Genomic DNA, 18673 nt, shown 5'->3' with positions numbered 1-18673 from the left:
TAATTTCTTGGAAGAAGAAACGGTTTGATAAGCCTTATCCTTATCACCTTATCAGGTTGCCTAGCAAAGTGATGAATGCTGCGGGAAAAAAAAAGAAATTAGTTAGGAAATGTTAATTAAAAAAATGATTTTGTTTTTGTAATTAATTAACAATTGATTTTGCTTTTGTAATTAACAATTAATTTTGCGTTTGTAATTTGCAATTTTAAAAATCAACGATGTCGAATTTTTAAACTACTGATTTAATCTTTATGTTTTGTATAGCTCTACACTAGCCTAATGTAATTATAAACTAAAAATCATTAATGGTGTTTTTTAACGTAGGAGAGATGAAACCCATAAATACGCTGAATACCCATGCATCCGTTATTATCACCATGTACCTCATTTGGTTGATCAGTTGTTAGTTCAACAATAATAGCGTTATCTTTAGCATAAAAATTAATGATAAAGTTGCAATTATACTAATAAATGCGTAAAATTATAGAATATTAAGGCTAGTACCTTAAAAGTTACGTATATTGAAATAGGTAGTTAGGCTAAAATAAAAATTCATCATAAATTTTTATCAATCGTTTTTTTTTTTTTTGTTAAAGTTGTTTTTTGTTTTGTTTAATATTCAGTGTGTTACATAGTGTGGACCGTTAACATTTATTTTTAAATTCTTTGACGAAACTGAAGGAAATCTAGATTTCACAAATGATTAGGAAGAAGGGATTAAAAACGTAAAATCCTGCTTGGTTGACAGAGTAAACAGTAAAAAGTTGAAAGACAAAAAATACGTCAATGTTTCTTTCGGCAAAGAAACTGGTTAAAACATTTTCCTTTTGTGTGTCTCACTTCAGATTCGACATGTTGCGATATCACGTTTTTCAGCTCGCTTAAACGGCAACGCTTGTATAGTGATCCCTGATGTTTAAACTTTTTATTTTTGTTTTGCCAAAGATTCTATACATGTAGCAGTGGTCCGGTCTTCAAATGGTGGATATTCTAGATTTCAGCTAGTGGTAGGATTAATAAGACTGAAATGTATGTTACGTAAATACTGTTATTATGTATGTTATGTAAACACTCTTAGGAATAGCAACTTTTTATAAACAATTAAAATATGCTGTGAAACTTAAGTAGCAAATAACATGTGGTTCAATACTCCACATTTAGCCAATAAATATTAAGTAAATAGTTCAGTAATAAATTCTAATATTTATTTGAAGACAAAATTGTTTTTTTATTTGACTACCGACGATATATTGTAGTGTTTGCCAAGNATATGTTAAAATGAAAGGCAGTTTAAAAAATGTAATATTTAGCAAATTTTTAAAATTCTAAGAAACAGGGAAAAAAATTTTGTCAAGTTATTCTGCGATTGCAATTATATTTTGCCATTTTTGAAAATTATATTTTACATTGTTAAAGTACTACGCTTTATTTTCTATCTTTTCCAATTCATTTATTTACTTATTTTTTATTTCTTATCAAAATGATTCAAAAATTTGAAACATCTAATCTCTTTTCCTGTTCTACGCATGATAAATTATTGAAAGCTCATCGCAAAAATCACTTGAGGTTGAAATTCGTAATAAGACTTCCGGGTTCTACTTCCAATTAATTTTTTATGTTTGGCTGAGAGAAGACGCTACCTTGTATTGCTATTACTTTTGAAGTGTTTACGATATGATGGACAATTTAGCACTCAATTTACAACTAACTTTAAGGTTGACAATCAAAACATGGTTAATATTGCTTCTTATTTATATTGTGATATTAAAATTCTTTATACCAATATACAACCCATCATCTCTTGAAGCTTAGAAAATACAGAAAAAAAAATAATGAATGGCAAAATTACGTGTATATTAAATAACTGATTTCAATAATAAATCTTCCTAGGTTATCGAACCAGCTCATACATCATTTCGCAACATAAACTGAGCAACACACCGGAAATGTTTCTCCTCTGGGACACATTTTTGGACACGTAGATCTTGATCCGATGAAAAAAAACTAACATTCTCAAATATTAAGAATACAAGACTAAAAGACCCACCACTGACGAGGAAACTGGACAGCGCAGAGAAGGATTTGGGAGAGTTGGAATTGAACAGGTAAGGAAGCAGACTTAGTAGGAGACTTCTTAGCCTGTACTGATGAAGTAGTACTGATGAAGAAGAACAAGTATAATATTTCAAATTTTTAGTAATTCTATAAATTTTTTTCCCTGGTCGCTTTTTTTATGCTACTGCCCACAATCATTACTTATTTGCATTCAATTCTAAATGTTAAATCCAAATGTTGAGTCTTTTAAATGCCTAAATTACAAAGTTATGGACTGTCAGATGAGTTTAAACAATATTGGGATTCAAAAACTGGAGAAGACTTTTGAATACTTCCGGCGTATCTTTCTGCTTATGCAAGACTTACAAAACGATACGTGAAGAGGCTTGATATTATAGGAAGTTTTATTTTTGAGATTGTTTTCTAATTTACAGATAATTTTACCATTCATTAGATATTTCGGTTTTTTATAAGTTTTTTATTTTGAGATTCTTCTTACAATAAAGTGTGATTCTTTACGGTCCTGTAAATTTCTTACTTATTTTTACTTAAGAAAATCCTAAATTTAGAAAAATTCATTAATTTTTTCTTTTTGAATTATAACAAAAGACCCAAAATTATAATAAAATAATTGAAAATTGTAGAAAAGGACAACACACCTTTATGATAGAATCAATTTTATTGCCGTATTTTCAAATTCCCCCCCCTCCAAAATATGAAAGTAAAAGAAAAAAGCACGTAATTTTTTTATATAAATGCAATCTGTATCTTTTCTAATTTTCCCTTATGGTTAGTAATATCTTCCATGCAGTCTTCTACTATGCATTCCGACTGCCTGCTAAAAAAAAAAAGAAAATAGAACAGAAAAAAGAACAGAAGACAGAAAATAGAATAGAAAAAAACAGAATTTTAAATTTTTATTTAATAATTGGATACATATATATATATGAAAAAAAATTATAGTTCATATATTATTTCATATTTTTCCTTAATTGTTCGTATATTCTACCCCTAAACTAATGATAAACAGTCTAGTCAAATTAATGTGACTATCTGTTAAAAATCAGAGGAATCATCTTTCATAGTGAGACGTGCATAAAATAAGTCACTGATATTCTAGAAAATTCTTATTGTGGCAATTCTAGCCTTGTTGCTTACTACACTGGGTAAATGGAATTGTTTCCACGCTCGTACCTATAGATGGTCCACAGTGAACAACTGACTTGCTATTTGTGACTTGTGTCATTGTCCTTCCCACGCTGTCCCGAAATCAAGAAAATATCGGATATTGGCCAGCCAATTTACAGTATTCTTAGCCCTTTGGATTTCGCGATTTGGCTGGTCAATTCGCAAAGTGGCCGAATTCAGGCTTTGGCCGTAACATATACATATACAGTAACAGCACGTTAAAGTTTAACTTGCACCACAGGAAGAGGGAGAAGTTGACAAAGGAGAATTCAAGATTAAAAAGTCTTGAGTAACAGCACATTAAAGTTTAACGTGCACCACAGGAAGAGGGAGAAGTTTACAAAGGAGAATTCAAGATTAAAAAGTCTTTAGTAACAGCACATTAAAGTTTAACGTGCACCACAGGAAGAGGGAGAAGTTTACAAAGGAGAATTCAAGATTAAAAAGTCTTTAGTAACAGCACATTAAAGTTTAACGTGCACCACAGGAAGAGGGAGAAGTTTACAAAGGAGAATTCAAGATTAAAAAGTCTTTAGTAACAGCACATTAAAGTTTAACGTGCACCACAGGAAGAGGGAGAAGTTTACAAAGGAGAATTCAAGATTAAAAAGTCTTTAGTAACAGCACATTAAAGTTTAACGTGCACCACAGGAAGAGGGAGAAGTTTACAAAGGAGAATTCAAGATTAAAAAGTCTTTAGTAACAGCACATTAAAGTTTAACGTGCACCACAGGAAGAGGGAGAAGTTTACAAAGGAGAATTCAAGATTAAAAAGTCTTTAGTAACAGCACATTAAAGTTTAACGTGCACCACAGGAAGAGGGAGAAGTTTACAAAGGAGAATTCAAGATTAAAAAGTCTTTAGTAACAGCACATTAAAGTTTAACGTGCACCACAGGAAGAGGGAGAAGTTTACAAAGGAGAATTCAAGATTAAAAAGTCTTTAGTAACAGCACATTAAAGTTTAACGTGCACCACAGGAAGAGGGAGAAGTTTACAAAGGAGAATTCAAGATTAAAAAGTCTTTAGTAACAGCACATTAAAGTTTAACGTGCACCACAGGAAGAGGGAGAAGTTTACAAAGGAGAATTCAAGATTAAAAAGTCTTTAGTAACAGCACATTAAAGTTTAACGTGCACCACAGGAAGAGGGAGAAGTTTACAAAGGAGAATTCAAGATTAAAAAGTCTTTAGTAACAGCACATTAAAGTTTAACGTGCACCACAGGAAGAGGGAGAAGTTTACAAAGGAGAATTCAAGATTAAAAAGTCTTTAGTAACAGCACATTAAAGTTTAACGTGCACCACAGGAAGAGGGAGAAGTTTACAAAGGAGAATTCAAGATTAAAAAGTCTTTAGTAACAGCACATTAAAGTTTAACGTGCACCACAGGAAGAGGGAGAAGTTTACAAAGGAGAATTCAAGATTAAAAAGTCTTTAGTAACAGCACATTAAAGTTTAACGTGCACCACAGGAAGAGGGAGAAGTTTACAAAGGAGAATTCAAGATTAAAAAGTCTTTAGTAACAGCACATTAAAGTTTAACGTGCACCACAGGAAGAGGGAGAAGTTTACAAAGGAGAATTCAAGATTAAAAAGTCTTTAGTAACAGCACATTAAAGTTTAACGTGCACCACAGGAAGAGGGAGAAGTTTACAAAGGAGAATTCAAGATTAAAAAGTCTTTAGTAACAGCACATTAAAGTTTAACGTGCACCACAGGAAGAGGGAGAAGTTTACAAAGGAGAATTCAAGATTAAAAAGTCTTTAGTAACAGCACATTAAAGTTTAACGTGCACCACAGGAAGAGGGAGAAGTTTACAAAGGAGAATTCAAGATTAAAAAGTCTTTAGTAACAGCACATTAAAGTTTAACGTGCACCACAGGAAGAGGGAGAAGTTTACAAAGGAGAATTCAAGATTAAAAAGTCTTTAGTAACAGCACATTAAAGTTTAACGTGCACCACAGGAAGAGGGAGAAGTTTACAAAGGAGAATTCAAGATTAAAAAGTCTTTAGTAACAGCACATTAAAGTTTAACGTGCACCACAGGAAGAGGGAGAAGTTTACAAAGGAGAATTCAAGATTAAAAAGTCTTTAGTAACAGCACATTAAAGTTTAACGTGCACCACAGGAAGAGGGAGAAGTTTACAAAGGAGAATTCAAGATTAAAAAGTCTTTAGTAACAGCACATTAAAGTTTAACGTGCACCACAGGAAGAGGGAGAAGTTTACAAAGGAGAATTCAAGATTAAAAAGTCTTTAGTAACAGCACATTAAAGTTTAACGTGCACCACAGGAAGAGGGAGAAGTTTACAAAGGAGAATTCAAGATTAAAAAGTCTTTAGTAACAGCACATTAAAGTTTAACGTGCACCACAGGAAGAGGGAGAAGTTTACAAAGGAGAATTCAAGATTAAAAAGTCTTTAGTAACAGCACATTAAAGTTTAACGTGCACCACAGGAAGAGGGAGAAGTTTACAAAGGAGAATTCAAGATTAAAAAGTCTTTAGTAACAGCACATTAAAGTTTAACGTGCACCACAGGAAGAGGGAGAAGTTTACAAAGGAGAATTCAAGATTAAAAAGTCTTTAGTAACAGCACATTAAAGTTTAACGTGCACCACAGGAAGAGGGAGAAGTTTACAAAGGNATATATATATATATATACAATATCCTTCTTATCGACTTTTCTGAAACATAACGAAATTCATCATTAATTATTTTAATCCGACTGCTAGTCAATACCTTTAAAACAATGAATAAACCTATTCCTACAACGTTGATACCGTACATTACTGCTATAACGATAGTGGCTATTTTCCATCCATAGGGAACTGGTGCTGAAAATAAAATAAAATGTCATTAAAAATACATTCCATTGATTACCTCTGAAAGTAGCAAAAAAGAATTGTCAAATTTTTCCCCATCCCCATAAACGCAGCTTTACTCTTGCTTAAAATAAAATAACATAAATTTATTATTATTATCATTATTTTTTTTTGTGTTTTTACGAAACGTGAACTACCTTATTTGTACAGTACGGTAAATAAAAACTATTTGTACATTCCACAAAATATTCTAAGCCTCTGAACAGATTCTGTAACGAAGCAAGTCATGATTTCTATCAAGTATTTTTACTGGGCCTAGAAAGTATGTTCGGTTCCTAATCCTAAGATTGTATTATTTTGTAAAATTTACTCAAACAATTACTTTGAGAAAAGACCATTTTCTACAACGATCTTAAATCATTTCGAAAATCTTCATTTTTAGTTATTTTGTTTTCTAAGTGATTCAAAATGTTTGACGCGTAGATATTTCGACGTTTATTTTAAAGACTTCAATTTGAAAATGTTTGCGTATTAATAATTACCTCATTGTCACCGTCTTAACAACTGATTCTTTTGAAAGTATATTATTTCTTTTAGGTAATTTGGCCTTCTGAAATGAGATCTCATCTAAATATTTCTGAAAAATAAATTCTGATTGAAAATTTGTTGTAGGTGCCGAAATTCATATTTAATATTGTTTTAAAACTGTTGTTGAACTGCCGACTCGAATTGCAATTAACGGCTGCCTATTTTAAACTCTGTTGTTTTGTAATTTTGAAGCCAATACAAAAGTTATTGGGCACTCCTGGATTGAGTATTGGGAGAAATTTTGCCTTCGAAGAGGATTTTTTGTTGTAACTAACCCGAATTGCGTTACATTTAGAGGAAAACCATAAAAACCTCCCACGGTTAGACTGACGGAAAGAGAACTCTTTCTCATAATCCGTTTACCACTGATGATACTTTACTTCAACACTGTTGTAAGTGCGAACCGGATACAGAATTCGTGCCAACCATCTTCGTTCGGATTTGAACCCAGTGTACCTCACTGGGAGGCGAACACTTTATCCCCTGAGCCACCACGGCTATCGAAATTCATATTCTGAAAATTCTCTATTATATTTACATTATAAAAATTGTAGATAATTTAAAGATATCTTAAGCGGTACAAATTACAAATACATTCGAAAAAGTTCTTGATTAGTTTTGGTTCAGTTGTGACTCGTTATGAACTAGAAATTCTAGCTTTATTGAAAATGAGTCTAAATAAAACCATGAAACCTATCTAAACTTTTCTTTCCTTCATATTTTGTTAATTTTATCAGTAGCGTTGAGCAAATGGCTCTGTGTACTTTTGAATCCAACCCAAATGATAAATAATGTTTTGGATCAGACGAAGACGAATACGCTTTCAAGTTTTGACTTTTTGAATTAAATGAACTGCCCTAAACCTCGAAAATTTCTTTCATTTTTGCCAATAGCAAAGCAAAACTAATTTTTGATCCACCTAATTTTGTTNATTTTTTCACAGTGAACTTTTATCAATAGTGATTTGTTAGAATTTGGCAGCAAAATTGGTAATTTGAGCTTTGTTCTTAGTCTGTGCGTGGTTATTTGAAGGTAGATTTAAGGCAAAATTCTGTTGTCTATGCTAATCTGTTCACAGTGAACTTTTATCAATAGTGATTTGTCAAATTTTGGTAGCCAGATTGGTAATTTGAGCTCTGTTTTTAGTCTGTATTGCGGTTCGTGGTTATTTAAAGGTAGATTTAAGGCAAAATTCTGTTGTGTATGCTAATTTGTGAAACGAAATAGGTTTCTCTGCTTGAACAAAAGTTGCATTGATTCAATGTTGTCTAATCAGATTTTAAAATTAACCTAGGAGTTATTCCAGACTGTTTATGAAAGGACTATTTTGTGAAATTGGGAAAAATTAAATTTACAAATTTTTGAAAATAGAGTTCTGATTTTGTGCAAGTCACTAAACAATCTTATTTAATAAGTTTTATTTTTAAATTTGCGAATTAAAAATGTTTGTGAAATGTTTTTTTTTTGAGAAGCAGGGTTCCCGCAGTCCTTGAAAAGTTTTAGCAGTGGTAGTAAATTTAGGTTACTACTGGGAGATATTTCTTATTTTAATATACGACTTTATCGTTAAGTGGTTTAGAAGCAGGAACTTCCATTCTTATATACTTTCTTCAGAAAAAAATTTTTAGTAGTTACACAGAAATTAAAATATCGACAATTGTTTTATTTTCGTTACCACTTTCTAAAATTTCCAAGGACCCCCGGAACCCTGAGAAAGGTCTGTTTTTTGTGATAAATATTTTATAAAGGGTCTGTTTTCGCGACAAAATATTTTGTGAAGAGCCCGTTTTTACGATTAAATATTTTCGGATCAGTCTGATTTAATGATAGACTATTTTGTACAGAGTGTGTTTTAACAATTAAATTTTTCGAAGAGTTCGTTATTAGATTAGTTAATTACTCTTAAAATGACCAAATAAATCATGATATATGACTCATGAGTACTTTGCGTATTTCAAAAAAAAAAAAAAAGAAAAAAAGAGCATACGGTACCAATCTGACTTTTCTTCGACGAAAAATATTTATTCCTGCTGAAGGAAACTTAGCGAGAGAAATATTTAGGCGCAAGGAATTGTAAAAAGTAAAACAAAAATAGTAATAACAAAATAAGTAAACAAAATACATAATAATTAATGCTAAGTGTAACTAAGTTTCTTACCATACCTTTAAAAAAAAAACCAATGCTGTCATTACGCTTAGTCAATCAGAAGACATCACATGTGCTACTCTTGGTTCTCACGTATCACATTGCTGAAGTAAAATATCTCTAGTGCGGGAGGGATCATGGCTTAGTATCCATTTAAAATCAAATTAATCATGCGAGGTGGCCCGATGATAAACGATCAGTAAAAATTGAAACAGAAACGATGATTGAATTTTTAAATTTTATTGTGATCTAGTTTCTTCGGTTGTCACGCTGTAAAAAGTAGATACACAAATTTCACGAACCCTTCCTCGTTTTTGACGAAATCGTTGCCTGGTACCTGCTCCGGGCGAGCATTTCGTCTAAGTGATTAAATAACGCTCGTCACTTCTTCAAGGAAACTAATTTCGTCAAAAGAAAAGAAACATATTGTCATCCAAGTTACGTGATTTGATGACAAATTGATTCTCAAAATGAATGAAATAAAGCTCAAGGGTTGCTGAATCATCAGAACTGAGTGTTTTATTTCTGAGAGTGCATCAGCATAAAAAAATAATAATAAAAGCTATAAAGGAGCTGTTTCTCAGTAAAATTCTTACTTTATACTTTATTAAAAGGTATTAACTTTCGATTTTGATTATTACTCCAAATTAAGGAGTTTAAACTTAAAGGTAAAATTATAAGTGATCATAGAAATATTATACAATAATCAATTTGAATATATATTTTTATTATAAATTATGTTAAAAAAATGTGTAGTCAACTACATACTTTAAATAATTTATACAAAGTTATAAAAAATTATTAGGTTCACAATTAATCCAAAAAGTCTTACAATTGGGCATTTGCTACTCGAGAAGAATACCTCTGAAATAACATGGTTGTTCCGAAAATAGCGACTGTGCATTGTACGTCGCTTGCAAGTACCCAATTAAATTGAGCATAATAATAAATCCAAATCAAATTTTTTTGTCGTATGCCTGTTTAGGCAGTGGGGGTGCGATTGCTCCTGTTTTTCAGTGGCGCCATCTATGCCCAGGAATTCGACTTCTGCCACGCCATTCACACAACCACAACCCGTTTATAGGGCGGGTCACATTCACACACAAAGGATAAAGGACATAGAACACAGAGAGAGAGAGAGAAAGGAACATCCATGCCTTGCCGAGATTTGAATCCAGGACCTTTCTGATGCAAGGACAGTTCCCTGCCCCATACACAAGCCAGTCGGCTTCCAAATCAATAGCTGTAATGTTAACACTCCGTCTTGTTTATACACGATAAGTTAATTTCGGCTGTCTTCTTTGACTTGCGTATACCCAACCGAAGATCAAGGGGGAAGAACGGTTTACGTAAATGAAAGCTAATTCTGATAAAAAGAATAGAATTCAATTTTACATATTTTTGAAGCGTATGAAGCTTTCTATCAGGAAATAACTATTAGATTGCTTTCTTTACAATTAAAAAATACCAAAATATATTTTTGCTTGCAAATTAGAGCGTCACAAATACATACATACATACATACATATATATATATAAAGGGCCGGACACCGGTGACCCATCCGCGTCAAAGAGTTAAGACTTAACAGGTAACACCCACTTTCGCACTGGACTGTTTGGGACAATTGGCGTAACTGTAAAATTTGTAGCAATGCAGTAATAATTTATTGGCTTACCTGGTCCGATACTGAACTGATCGATGATTCCATTCTGACTAACATCGGTGACAGCTTCAACAGGAGCATCAGAAACGATGACCGATTTTGTAGAAACTGTTATAAGTAGGTTGATACTCAAGAGGAAGGAGAAAAGTAAGAAGTAGGATGCCATGTTTCTTCTCTCATGCCTTTTCACACAATGATCTCCTACTTTTTTTTCTGTAAAAAAATCTATTGCTGTATATTACAGAAGATAAACTCCTTTTATGCTTTTCTTATTGTGCCAAGATTAAAATCGTTACATTAAAAATTAAGAATTAAACAATGGTTAAAAATGATAAGTTATCGCCGTTACCAAATCATTCTTTATCACTTGAGTGTGAAGAGTAATTTGCAAACGAAACAGAAATTAGAATATTGCTTGAGGTTTTGTATATCTATTTTTATTGTTATGTGTAAAATTTATCTGTTAACAGAAGCACATTTATCAATTTATAATTCATTTTAAATATAGGCCGAACACATTATGCTATTCTATTTTAAAATCGGTGTGTAACGCTGACCCACTTTTGGACTTGCAACTATCGATGTTCAACTCCAAAACCTTATAATTGTGCATCTAACCCGGAAACAAAACAGCCTTCAACCCTTTGACGTAGATAGGACACCGGTGTCCTTTATATATATATTTTTTGTGATGCTGTAATTACAAGCAAAAATATAATTTAATATTTTTTAACTATAAAAAAATTTTTACTATATAATAGTTGTTCTAACAGTATAATAGTTGCACTAAAATACAATATTCGAAAAAGTAATTTGAATTTTATTTTCATTCATATTTAAAAATTTATTTGGAACTATAGCTTTGTGAATGAAAGAAATTTCAATGATAATTAAGTATTTCTTTAAGATCTTAATAGCAAAAAATGAGTGCAAATTTTAAAACTTATTGCTTGGAAGTGAGGCTTGCTTGGACAATTTTGCCTTATAGGGCAAAAAAAGATACCGGCGTTTCATGCTGTATTTCATAAATATACATCTTTAAAATATTAAATATAATATTTTCTCTTATTTTAACTTTAATTAATACAAAATAATGAAGAAAGTATAAAAAGTATGTTTAAAGAAAGTTTTCGTCAAAGGGAAAAGAATGAGGACCAAATAACCTTGGCGGATGACTTTTTAATGGATCTCTTCCGCATTTGCGTAACATTTTGATAACTTTCCCACGGTTAACCTGATGGTAAGGAGATTCAAACAGATAATTTATATACTGCTTTCGTTATACGCCGTCAGCGCTGTGGTCAGTGTGGGCTGGGAGCGGAATTTGAATTGACCAGCCTTCACTGGGATTAGAACCTGGATCACCTTCTCATTGGAAGGTGAAACTGAACTTCAAACTTAATTTTATACAAAACAAACAAACTTGAACAAAAAACTTAAATTTATGTATTATTTCAATAATCTTGAGTGTTATTTTAAACTCATTTATTCACGCTCTTTACACCACCATGGCACATATTTCCTAAATAGGTTTTTATAAAATGTGAATGAGTGTTAATATAAAATTATATTGTAAATGGCGCAAGGCCTCTACTTTTAATATAGATATTTTTTAGTTAAAAAGAAAAGCAATCACAACAAGAGCGCGTAAAGACCAAAATATTTACTGAGGTTATTTCACACAAAAATAAATGGAGCAGGTTGTGCGAGGCGCATCCAGAAAATAGATTTACCGAATTTTTTTTAAAAGAAAGAACTCACACTTTCAGGACCGTATTTATTGTCAACAAGTACAGCAGCGTTTCAGCTATTTTTCAACATAGCCACCACCAGAATTGAGACACCTGTCGTATCATGGGATAAACTTTTGTATACCTCTGTCGTAGAACTTTGCCGCCTGTGAATGGAAATAGCGTGTGACAGACGTCTACTGTTACTGTGAAACACTGCGGAAATTGTGACTTGCCATTCAAAACAAGAGTCGTGGAAGAAGGCATTGCGCTCTTCCATGACAATGCTTTTCCAGATACGGCACGACACACAGCTGCTGTTTTGACGGAATTTGGCTGGGAGTTGTTTGAAAAGCCACCCTACAGTCCTGATATTGCTCCCAGCGATTTACACGTTTTCTTGCACCTCTAGAAATTCCTGTCCTCCAGTGAGCGTTTTGGCAACGACGAAAAGCTGTAGACGTCTGTCACACGCTGGTTCCATTCACAGGCGGCAGAGTCCTACGACAGAGGGATACATAAGTTGATCCCACGATACGACAAGTGCCTCAATTCTGATGGTGGCAATGTTGAAAAATAGCTGAAACATTACTGTACTTGTTGCCAATAAATATGTACCTGAAAGAGCGAGTTCTTTTTTTTTATAAATTAGGGAAACTTACTTCTTGGATGCGCCTCGTATTTATACTAAGTTACTGGCATTTGCGCTATTAATAAAAATAATATTATAAAAATAATATTAGTAATATAATAAAAAGCACTATTAAAGTGCACAAATAAAATAAAGCGAAAAATAAAATTGAAATTTAGGTATTTCATTGCAGAAAACAAAACAAATGCCACGTTTATTGAAATCAAACGATGCATTTTTATGTAACTAAAGTTGAATTAAGTTAAATAACATTTAAAAAAACGAGTAAATATTTTTATCGTCAAGGGGAATTCTTATTAGATTCAGGTCGTTTTCGTACAAATTTAACTTTTCAACCAATTAAACTGGAGATAAATATCTGTAAATGATCAATTTCATCATTACCAGCGCAGCATTTACACTCTTTGTAAAAGAGATAGGTGTATCAAGGTTAAGTGATTTACCCCCATCCCACACAATTCTCCTCGCCACTATTATGGTTTTGGCATATATTACTCTTCCCCGTCGCCAGTTTAACTGGAGTTAGTACTGGAGAGGGAACCGAAACCATGGTACCGGAGAGAAGAAAATTGTGTTGAGTGCGAAAATCCCCTAACCTTGGGAAACTTCTATTCTATTTATAAAGGCTATAAATACTTATAACTCAGTTAAAGATGAGTCATGTTGCTTCACTATTTTTTTCCAATAACTTTAGGTGTTGTACTGAAAATTTCGTTTAATTTTGGAAACTTAAAAAAAATAAATTAAAAACTTGATATTATGGGTGTTTACTGTAAGTTGCAGTAAGTGTAAATGACAACAAAAGTTACTTTAAAATTAATTCTTTTTTGGATATTTTTTTTAATCGAAAGTCAAACGCATTTAAATTTTGCAACTATCACACCCATAACGATGGAATTTCATTTATACACAAAATAAATTAAAATAAAAATTATAATATTAAAAAAAAATTTAAAAAGAATTAAAGATAGCAACAAAAAATATTAAATTAAAAATTGAGTTTTATCAAATTTCTCGTCAGTGTGGTCTTGTAAATATTGGGCAACTATAAGTACCTTTAAAATTTAATTCAGGAATTTGTCCGAAATTGGGATATTAAACGATCTCCCATCGTCTAATATGATTAGAATTCTAATCACAGGCTTTAAGTATTTTGCTAAATTATTCAACACTGCTCTTCATCTAACGACCTTGACTTTTGGAAATCATCCCACGTTTTGAAAAATTCAAATAATATAGTTAATGAACTTTATGGCATTTTATTATTTTCCATTGTTTGGAATCTGTTTTAATTTGATTTCTGCATTTACCCTAGATTTCCCACTTAGTCCTCAACACTTTTTTCTTATCTTCCTTATATTATTATCTGGTTCAAGCTAGTTACTTTTCTCCCACTGGTTATACTTCTTATTTTTTCCTATATTGCAGCTTTTTTGTCTCATTACTATTCAACTGTCATTTTGTGTTTTGACACTGGGAAAAGTTTTTGCTTATAGAATTGTATAAATTTATAGAATAATATGATCATTTCAAAACCTTTATTTGTATTTAACCCACCGTAGATTTGATTTATTTATACGTAACACAAATCCTAACTTATCCTCATTTGATCCTGATTTGATTTAAGAACTGTAGCTAATCGGGAAATGATCGATATTTAGATTGGATGGCTAGGTTAAACTCTCTTACACAAAGCAGCAATTTAATAAAAATGATGAAAATTGTTAAGTTCTGGTTAATCAGTGTGGGAGAGTATTTAAGAAGCATATACCTTCTATATTGAAGTCAGGAAAAAAAAAACTTTCGTAAAGAATTTTTTTCATATTTGAAATATTGCTCGTAACAGTTAAACATTTGGGTTAGAAGTATGGGAAGCGTTAAGGAAAGTTTTTTCTTTATTAAGATGGAGCATTGAGTAAATATTATAAGGTTTCTTAAACTGTACTGACAATTCTGAATTTTTTTAAAAATTTCTTTTTGAGAAAGAGAGAGTTGTGAGAGCGGGGTAAAATCAGTGCCTAGAATCACCATTTACGAATAGGTAAAAAATTTGTTGAGGTATAGTTTGTCTGCTGCAAAAAATCCCCCCGCCGCAAAGTCTGGGGCCGTCTGCTGTTATGAAAACAAGAATAGTGCATTTCAGGAAGGATAGCTTTTTTCACTCTAGGACAAACACAGTACACCGAAGAAAAAAATTCTCTTTCTCTCTCCGACCTTAGCCGAAATCTGTCCTAAGCAATAACCCCACACCTTTACTTGAAATAGTTCTACCTCATTACTATAGTCACCGCCACTTGTCCAGATGAATGGCTAGGGGAGTTCTTACTTTAGACAAACTATAGTTTAGCCTCATTTAAACTTGCCTGATAAACTTTTTTTTTGTCTATATTTCTGTTGTTGACTTAGAACTAACTGTAAATTGGACTTAGGTGATTAAGAAGGTATTTTTTTTAATAATTTGTTTAGACATATTTACAAATTTTCATGATAGGGATATTTTTTCTTTTCAAATTTATTATTATCTTCAATTTACAGCTGCACAAAAATAACATACTGTATTCTTTGTAAGCAGGGATCCAGACAGAAAATTTTTTCAAGAGGTTGTTTTACTTTTAATTAAGTTTTTTCTTTCTGAGGGATACGTTTTGGAAAATTTTTGTGATGTTACTTTTCCTGCGAAATTTATTATATCTTCATGTCGCAAGTTCAATTTAAAAAAAATAATACATTAATAAATAAAAAGAAAGAAGAAGAAAAAGGAGATAACGCATTTGTATTCAGTGTTTTGGTTGAACTAAAACGAGAAATTAAAATTTTTTGAGAAGGGAAATTTTTGAAAATATTTTTTGAGGGATAATGTGGGGAGAGTAGTTATCGACCATGTCAACCGTCATCTATGAAAAGGTACCCCGACATAGAGTCGAGTTAACATGCCTTATATACTAGTGAATTGTAATTTTGTAGTGGTAGATACGCTACAGTACTCCCCCACTAGAATTATATCTGTGATAGAATTCGATGAACGAATACCACTAGCTGATTCATTGCTGTTTTGTGAGAAGCCGGGAGAGCTGTATTAAGATCACCGTATTTTTTGAGTGCTGAATGTGAGAGGTGTATTAACTTCACTGTCGTATTCGCTCCTCTGTTGCCGATAGCAGTCGAGTAATCACAAGTATGCAAGCCGACGTTGTGCGTGATCGAGACGAGACTGAGTAGCAACAGTGCGAGGAGGTGGATAATGTCGCAGTCACAAGTAGCAAGTCAACTGTTCAATGTGGATCAACAATCGAAGTAGGCGTTACTGTCTAGGTAAGCGTGTTAATATCGATGTGGGCGTTACTGCCAAGGTAGGCGTGTTCGCATCACGTTCGAAGGTCACCAATGTGGGGAGAGGAGTTACAGACCATGTCAACCTTCATCTATGAAAAGGTACCCCGACATAGAGTCGAGTTAACATGCCTTATATACTAGTGAATTGTAATTGTAATTTTGTAGTGATAGATACGCTACAGATAATTTCACTTTCATTATTTTATAGTTGTTGACAACAGACGTTATCTATTGACGCCTGTAGTCCAGAAATTTATCTTGAGATTCTTACTGAGTTTAGATGTAACTAATATTTTTATTGATTTTAGTAAAACTATTATTTATATTTTCAATGTTTGTTGAAAGGCGTGTGGGGATCTGTTCAAGTGTGAAGGATTGTCTTTGGGAAAGATGGACACTCATGAGCTAAAGTTGAGGTCTCTAACCTTTGCCCTCAAGTTCCACTTGAAAAAAATTTGGAAACCAAACATCTACAAGTTAATATGAGCGAATATTCTTCTTTTGATGTGAGAAATTTCTCGAAATACTCGTCTATTGCTCTTTAATCAAATGTATTCTTGCTTTCGATTCTGTGTTATTTTTGTGACTTACTGAGGGAGTACACATCTCGAACATTCCTAGTAAAACGAAATTAAGCTTAAATTAAAGAAACTGGTTAAAAACCTTTGATAAGATACAAATTTGCCGTTTACCCCTAGGCTTAAATAAGTCCATTAAAGTTTTAGTTAATTTTCTTTTTAGCTAACTTTTGTTCATAATTTTCAAAAATTACTAAAAGAAATTCGAGTATGTAATAAAGCACTATTATTTCCCTAATTTAGACAGCTAGACAATTTTGGCTTTTTATTTCGACAACATTGTTTAGTTAAATTTTGTTTTTATTTTTTAAGTTTATGAATATAATTTTTTTTTATAATAAGAGGTAAAATATTTTATTTTTATTAAAAAGTAGGAATAAATCAAGCCAGAAAAAACTACTCATACTGTAACAGCTACCTAAATAATAATTGTATAAATGTGAATATTCCATAGAAAACCAATGAATTTAACCAAAAAATAACTTACCATCAAATAGGGAATTAAACCAGTATACAAACACGCTAAAAATTTATTGATTTATACTGTAATATCCAAACGACGGTTTTTTTTTGCAAGTTCGTTTAAAATGTCTTCTACAGCTGGAGTAAATTTTCTATGAATGCTTAAGAGCGCCAATCCATTCATTCTATTATTTCCCGTTGAGTTGCGTAAATAAGTCTTCAAACGGCACAAAGTCGAAAAGGATCTTTCGTTTGCACTCGTTGAAACAGGTAGAATGACCAATATTTCTAGGAGTTTGAAAATGTTTGGTGTTATATCCTTATTGCACATTCCAAGAGCAGCCGCCGCAGTTTTTGGAACACTACCTCCGTCTTCACTAATCCTTTTTAATCTTTTATACCAGAGTTTTAGTTCAGATTTAAGGCTTTCTTTACAGGTATCCAAATCTTGAGCGTAAAATTCCACTAATGCTTCAAAAGCCTTTATATTTGAAGGTTGGCAAATAAAAGGATCAGCAGGTAGAAGACACTGAAATCCTTTCAAAATATCACGATGCGATACAAATCTTAAGTCTAATTGTGTTATAAAATTTTCTATAAATGGAATAAAATCACTAACTCTGAAATATGTTTCCGGTGTCGATGAGGGAAAATTATCGCGATTTTTCTGTCTTCCCGTTATTCTAGGGATTTGCATGGAAGTGGAAGATCCAATGCTTGTTAGCATAAGAGAAGAAGAGCTGAATATTTCAGAGAATGTTTCAGTGGCATTTTCAAGCATTAATTTTAGATCTTTAATGACATCTTCTGCAAGACTCACTGCCTCTATCAAAACTATGCTTGTTTTTTGTAGGTATCTACAGAGAAGGATTGTTATGGTGAAAACTTTGTAAATGCACAAAAGAGATATTACGATCTGGCAATTAGATACTGTGCACAGTAAAGAATTTGCCTGGGTAGCTGATTCCTTATCCTTCCATTCTGATATTTTTTGTAGTGTTTCGGTGATAGGCTCGAAAAATTCCACCACAGCTGTTACTGAGTCGTATCTTTCCATCCAACGGGTTGCACATAGCTGTTTAATTTTCTCCCTCTTAGAGCTGGTTTCCATCTCCTCTATTGCTGAAGATAGGACATACTGTCTTTTTGGCGTATTTAAAAAGTCGTATAATGTTTTAATTGTCCCTAAGCAATTTCTAATGCCAGTTATTTCGCATGCATTTGATACAGCCAAATTGAGGCTATGAGCAGAGCAATGTACATAGAGTGCTGATGGGACAATACTTCTTACGTGGGCTTGTACACCATTAATTTTTCCACTCATTGATGCAGCACCATCGTACCCCTGTCCACGTAACTTTTTTATATCAACTTTCATAGACTGTAATTGGTCTAATATTGTTGTTGCTATTGCTTTTCCGGTTAAGTCATGCACAGTACTTTATCAGCATTTTGG

At 32.4% G+C, this 18673-nt stretch overlaps 1 protein-coding gene across 1 annotated transcript; it reads right to left on the bottom strand.

Moving 5' to 3' along the window:
- Positions 1–17293: 17293 nt before the first annotated feature.
- Positions 17294–18595, bottom strand: LOC122271931 (52 kDa repressor of the inhibitor of the protein kinase-like). The gene has a single exon (XM_043054682.1). The coding sequence runs from the start codon at positions 18593–18595 to the stop codon at positions 17294–17296; it is 1302 nt and encodes a 433-aa protein (XP_042910616.1).
- Between the last annotated feature and the right edge of the window lie 78 nt (positions 18596–18673).

Source organism: Parasteatoda tepidariorum, chromosome 2 (genome assembly GCF_043381705.1).
Source record: "Parasteatoda tepidariorum isolate YZ-2023 chromosome 2, CAS_Ptep_4.0, whole genome shotgun sequence".
Lineage (NCBI taxonomy): Eukaryota > Metazoa > Arthropoda > Arachnida > Araneae > Theridiidae > Parasteatoda > Parasteatoda tepidariorum.
Note: the sequence above shows the minus strand (reverse complement) of the source record. Positions and strands in the feature narration are given on the sequence as shown.